Genomic DNA, 6,661 nt, shown 5'->3' with positions numbered 1-6,661 from the left:
TGAGATGGTTTAGGCATATGTAGAGGAGGGGTGTCGATGCCCCAGTTATGAGGTGCGAGCAGTTGGATTTGGGGGTCATGTAGAGGGGTAGGGATAGATCGAAAAAGTATTGGAGAGAGCTGATTAGACAAGATATGGTGCTACTCTATATCACCGAGGACAGGACCTTAGATAGAAAAGAGTGGAGGTTTTAGGGTAGAAAACTAGTAGGGATGGAATGGTGTCAAGCCGTGTACTGCTTTAGGGTGGTGGTAGGTCTAGGTGTGCCTTTATAGTTGTGTTGTTACTGCCTTTGATTATCACTTTGTCACATTACTTTGCTATCGTTATTGTTCTTCCTATTGTTCTTGTTCTAAAATTTGAATCGTTATCGTTATTGTTCTTGTTATTGTCTTTGATTATCACATTACTTTTCTATCGTTATTATTCTTGTTATTTGTTTTTTTGTACCTTTATGCTATATATGTTGTTTTTTTCTCTGTTACTTGGGACTGTGATTAATTCATAGCAGTGATGATGACTTCATGCTGACGTCATGCACGAAATAAGAAAAAAGAAAGTGGAGTAAGAGGATAAATAGTTTGGGATGGTTCAATTTAGGTAAATAGTTTTCTAAAAAAAAAAAGAACAGTCCGGTGCACTAAAGCTCCCGTTATGCACAGGGTCAGGGGAAGGGTCCGACCACAACAATCTATTGTACGCAGTCTTACCTTGCATTTCTGCCAGAGGTTGTTTCCAAGGCTTGAATCTGTGACTTCCTCGTCTCATGACAACAACTGCAGAGCATCCTAATGTCGATTCTGAGCAATGGATCTTGTCTGGCAATCTCCTGCAACATAAGGCAGTCACAATTATTATGATGAAAAAATGATTTTTTTGGGAATTCATCCAATAACAAGAAGGAATTAGTTTTGGCATTGTTGCAAAAACCGACCTACTTTGGTCAGTTTTGTGCCTTTTTTAGTAGTAGAATAAGTTTATTGATCATCGATGAAAGTAATCAAGAATACATTACACTTCCTGTTGGTTTGCATTGTAAGGTGAAAAGCGAGGAGGTAAAACTGTATTGAAGCTTTATGCGGAGGGGAGGTTCCTATATTTTTGTCGTAGCTTATAGAGCAGGATTTTAGAATATGAAAAAAGGCTGTAGCCATTGACAATACAGTATAAACAGGTAGGTATGGTGGTGTTTCATTGTGTGATATGGCATTGGATACGAAGATCATATATGTTCAGTGGCACTCTATGTAGTCGACAAGACACTTTCTCAACATTGTTCGACGTTGGAGAGGTAGTAGGCAGAATCCTAGTAAGTTACATCTCGCGATCAGTTGAATGCTAGAGGCGTAACAGTTGCTAGCTTCATGTCTTCATTGTGCTATTGCAGCTCTATACTTGTATTGAAGCTGCAAATACATCTCTCTATGACTAAAAACATCATCCTCATGTTGATTACTAGAGTGTTTGTGAACGATCCTTATGCGTTCATAACACCTGCTGTTTCAGCTGACCTGGGAACACATAGCTCTTTGAAGGATAATTCCCGAGTACTTGCAACTGTCATTGTTATTATTGATGTAACTGGCTCAATTGGTGCTTCTATCAGACCATTTTCAAATGCAGCTTTCATAATATTAATTGAGGCAGCTTTAGTTGCTGGTAGTTTATTTTTACTAGCAGAGGTGAGTGGGAAAATTCAAGAATTGACTTCTCAACGATCATCCATACAAACGTCTGCAGATTTTGAAGTTTAATTGCCATAAAATTGTGATATTGGTTGCATTCTTATATTGCTTTTTTGTAGAATAATCTAGATGCATTATCACACCTTGTTTGGATATTAGAAATCGATGAAATTCTGTAAATATATTAAATAAACAGAGAAATTACAATTTTTACAAGAACAGAAATAGATATGGCATTGTGAAGGACGAAGCACATCTATAAGCAAAAAACAAGAAAAGACATGGATGGACTTGGACAGGAATGTTACATCACCAAACAAAACAGGGAAAATAAGACGGTGACAATTTATTGGTATTTTCTCAAACAGTAGTGACTAGCCAGAAGCTCCTTTCCTAAGACAGCAAGTTTAGTCCTCCATGGTGATGATGCAACGAAGGCCTTCTCCCTTCAACATTAAATCAAAAGCCTTGTTGATTTGAGAAAATGGAAGTGTATGAGTGATGAACTTCTCCAATTCAAGTTCTTTGTTCATGTATTTCTCAACAACAGAAGGAATATCCGAACGGGGTTTGTAGTTTCCAAAGAAGGTTCCTTTGAGAGTCCTTTCATTCAACAAGTTCATAGGGTGTGTCTTGAATACAGCTTCTTTATGGGGTACTCCAACAAGAACAGCCACTCCCCATCCCTAAAGATTAATTACGATAAGGTTCATTAAGCTTAATATTTAAATAATATAACTAAGGAAATTTGTTGAGAGAAAACATACATCATGGACACATTCAAATGCTGAAATCATAGCATCAATATGACCAGTACATTCCACACTCCTATCGACTCCGCCATCAGTCATTTCAGCAATTACCTGATCAAATCATCAAAATTCAAGAAAATATGATCAACTTACTATTCTTGAATTCAAGAAAATTCAATAAATCATTGCAAAATTCAAGAAGTAAATATAAGTACCTCTTGAACTGGTTTACTATAATCCTTTGGGTTCACAAACTCTGTCACACCAAATTTCTTAGCTGTAGAATAGAGGTAAAATGGATGAATTAGTTGCTTTGCAATGAGAATGTTGAAGATTCACGTGAAAAATATCAAGGCAAAATTTAATTACCTTGCTCAAATCTGCTAGCATTTAAATCAACACCAATTATCCTTGAAGCACCAGCAATTCTTGCTCCTTCTGCAGCCTGACCAAATGAGATCAGACAATTAGTAAGATTAGCATATATATGGCTAATAACAAAACAGAACAACAAAGTTATTTGCAATATGGAGAATACTCACGGCAAGGCCTACAGCCCCTAGTCCAAATATAGCCACACTCGAGCCTTTTGTTGGTTTAGCAACATTCAAAGTTGCTCCAAGGCCTAGAAAATAAGGCATATCAATCAACAATTGAACCCCTTAAAAGAAACCACTAACATAATTTATTGTCGTTTCATCTATACCTGTCGAGATTCCACAACTGAGGACACATACTTTGTCAAGAGGAGCTAGGGGGTTAATTTTCGCGACACATCCAACATGAACCACAGTGTACTCACTAAATGTGGAGGTCCCAACAAAATGGTAAATGGGCTTCCCATTGATGGAAAACCTTGATTGTCCATCATGAATCATCACTCCCCTGTCAGTGTTAATCCTTAAGAGGCTGCACATATTGCTTTCTTCCGATTTACAGTGAGCACAATCTTTGCATTCCCCTGTAAACACAGGAAGAACATGGTCTCCTGGAGCAAGTTCTGTTACTCCCTCTCCAACACTCTCCACAATTCTAAATATCCACAAAGAAAAAAAATCAAGAAAACAACAAAATTCAGTACTCTTTTGCCTTTAGAGACAGTAAATGATGAATTTAAATCAATCAATTAAAACAAGATAGTGCATACCCTGCTGCTTCATGTCCAAGAATTCGAGGAAAGACAGGATTTTGGCCCTGAAATTAGTCGTAAAAGTATTTTTAAAAACCATAATTAATCCGCCTATAACATTTGCTTACAACAACCAAAAAAAGTAACGGAAGTAGGAGAAATTACATACAACAGCAAAACAAAAACTACAACAAAACAATAGAATAACCTATAACATTTGCTCAAGTTAGGAAAATTGTTTTGTTTTATTTACCTTAGCTTCCCAGAAGTATACATCAGTATGACAGAGGGAAGTGTAGAGGATCTTAAGACGAACTTCCATTTTCTGTGGAGGAGCGACATCCACTTCCTCAATCACCAATGGTTTTCCAGCTTCCCATGCCACAGCAGCTATAAATTATATTCCCATTAGTTCAAAATTACCACAAAAATTCTCAAAAATACAAACAAAACAGAACCGGAAATTTCAGAATCATGAAATCGAAAAGTTTACTGATTTCAGTTAAACAAATGTTCATACCTTTGCAACGAATGACTTGCCCAACAGTAGTCGACATTTTCTTGATTTCTTTGACTGATCGCTAAATATGACAACTTTTTATAGAGAATAACTTTGGTTGTTTACTGAGTTGATTTTGTTGAGGCAGTGTATTGGCTCGGGATATTTATAACTCAATCATGAAATTGGAAAATTAAAAAACAATAGGACATAGTAAAACCGTTTCCATGTTCTGGTCAATGGGTTTTCGAAACCGGTTTTTGGCCGTTTGTTTGAGTTTTTGTCAACGAAGTGATTGTGGGTGTGGCGGTAATATTCCAATGGAAAACAATACTGTATATCATTTTTTTATGTCCACTTGTAATTTCATACAACTTTTTTTCTTCATCTCTTATGCCTAAAAATGATGATATAATAAAAATCTCTTTCTCATCTCATTTTTTTCATATCTTTTTTTTTTTTTGAGTTATATTCCTATAGCTTGAATTCCGAGTATTTGTTTAATATAAATTTTCTTATACGATCATCACAATTTAATTTGTCAATATCAGTTAATTACAGTCAGGCCCTTCCCCGGACCCCGCGCATAGCGGGAGCTTTAGTGCACCGGGCTGCCCTTTAGTTAATTATAATATATATCAAATTACTAAATAAATTTATTTGTATTTAGCATATAAGTGTTGTTTAATTTTTTTCCTTTATTTCTTAAAACTTTTGTATTGGCTCTTGAAATCTTTGTTATATTGATTCTACTTAAAGCAGTTGTATTGCGTTGGTTGGTTTTTCCAATCCCTTTCATGAAACCGTTTGGGTGGTTTTCCTATAATTGGTCCTTTGAGTATCTCAATAAACATTATTGATTAAAGTTGAACATCGACATAACACCAGCTAAACCAATTACCTACATGTTGTGTGCTGACAGATGGCATGCTTCAATTTGTGCAAGTTACTAGCAACAACATTTCAACCAATAAAAATACATATTTTCTTTACTACAATTGGAATTAGGAAAATACTTAATTAGATTGTTGTTTTTATACTAGTGTAGAACATAAGGTGGTGTTGTTAAATCGGAACAAAACTAATAATTCCCCTTTTCTCGAATTTGCTCTGCCTTGTCTCTAAATTATTTCTCTTTCTAACCTATGCTAACGGTCGATTTATTTGGGCCACCACCTATCCCTCCCGATACCCCGCATCTCGGCCCTTACCCCTCATCACTAGAGAAATCCAAATCAACCACAAAAACACTCGAGAACAGTGTCGAGACTAATCGAAATCTGGAATCCTCTACTAAAGAGATCTAAGAAATAAAGAGAATTCCTCACATTGGTGATACTCCTATGAAGATTCTCAAATGTTCTCCGGATTTCAAACCTCCTACTTGGATTTTTATTCATATGCTGCCAAGCACCTTTTTCATTGGGACATAGCTTCAAGGATTCTGAATGTTGTGGGAACTATGGGTGCTCCTAATCAACCCACATAATGTGGCTAAAATCAAGGTTGATATAGACCTCCTCAAACCCAGATTGGATCAAATATGGCTTGATGGCACGGAAGATGGGATTTGGTTAGATATTGAATATGATAATGTCTCTATTGTAAATTCCAAGGACATCTCAAAATGCAATGCAGAAACAAATCTAGAGATGAATGAATTAAAGCTCAAAAGCAAGAGGCTTTGAGCCAACAGGACAAGCAAGTAGATGAAAGTCATGAACAAGATGATGGCTTTACCACTGTTGCCAGAAAAGGAAAGAAGAGCACTGAGATAGATAAGAACCAAACCAACCAGGATAAGCCTGATTTAGGACCAATTCTATACCATCGTTAACCAAGTTGTTATTGCTCAAGCCTCTAATAGACAGGAACAAGCCCAGAACAAGCATCATGCTCAAGTTCTTAATGATATAAGCAAGTTAATCATCAGAATAACCACAATGATCATGTAAAAAACAAGAACAATACCAAGCAACACATTGTCCAAGTTCAAACTACTACAAAGCAGAACACATTCAATCTTGATGAGCAAAAGCAGCCGCATAAAAATACTAGTAGGAAAAACCAAGACAATCCAAAATATGTTGAGACCAACAAGCGCACTTCCTCTACTATTCAGGAAAAGTCGCTAAAAAATAAGAAAGGCCATGTCGTGGAAAAGCATAAGGGAAAAATCAGTATGCCCCAAACAGGTAATGTTAGCACTCAGCAACAACCTCAAAAAATCCAACAGAAGAAGAATGCCGCCAATAAATTAGATCCTAGTGCTAAAGTCGAGCAAAGACAAGAAAATGCTTTTCTTTAACAACAACAAACGAAAAGGCTCATCCCAAGGATCACAGGGGCACAGCCAACACAATATCAAATCAAACAAGCAAATGCAACACTCTAAAACAACTTCCAATGGGAGCAAGCAAATACAAGCTCATCAACATGATACTAAAAATGCTCACTTTCAAGCTATGACAATTCAAGAAAGCTTTGACTCTGAATCATCTAACGAGGACAAGGTTAAAATTAAAGGGAGACCATTTGTTAAAGACTTTTCTAACAAAGAAAGGCAACAATTGGACAATAATGAGGTTACTGCAGA

The 6,661-nt window shown here is 36.4% G+C and overlaps 1 protein-coding gene across 1 annotated transcript; it reads right to left on the bottom strand.

The window, feature by feature from the left end:
- Nucleotides 1-1,847: 1,847 nt before the first annotated feature.
- Nucleotides 1,848-4,352, bottom strand: LOC129899587 (alcohol dehydrogenase 1). Its single transcript, XM_055974594.1, has 9 exons — nucleotides 4,087-4,352; nucleotides 3,820-3,956; nucleotides 3,585-3,631; nucleotides 3,144-3,469; nucleotides 2,980-3,062; nucleotides 2,807-2,882; nucleotides 2,653-2,714; nucleotides 2,453-2,548; nucleotides 1,848-2,371 (listed from the first exon to the last, which is right to left on the bottom strand). The coding sequence occupies exons 1-9, from the start codon at nucleotides 4,121-4,123 to the stop codon at nucleotides 2,093-2,095; spliced, it is 1,143 nt and encodes a 380-aa protein (XP_055830569.1). The 5' UTR covers nucleotides 4,124-4,352; the 3' UTR covers nucleotides 1,848-2,092.
- Nucleotides 4,353-6,661: the final 2,309 nt, after the last annotated feature.

The sequence above is a fragment of the Solanum dulcamara genome, chromosome 8 (assembly GCF_947179165.1).
Source record: "Solanum dulcamara chromosome 8, daSolDulc1.2, whole genome shotgun sequence".
In the NCBI taxonomy this organism is placed as follows: Eukaryota; Viridiplantae; Streptophyta; class Magnoliopsida; order Solanales; family Solanaceae; genus Solanum; species Solanum dulcamara.
This window is presented reverse-complemented; position numbering and strand designations above follow the sequence as displayed.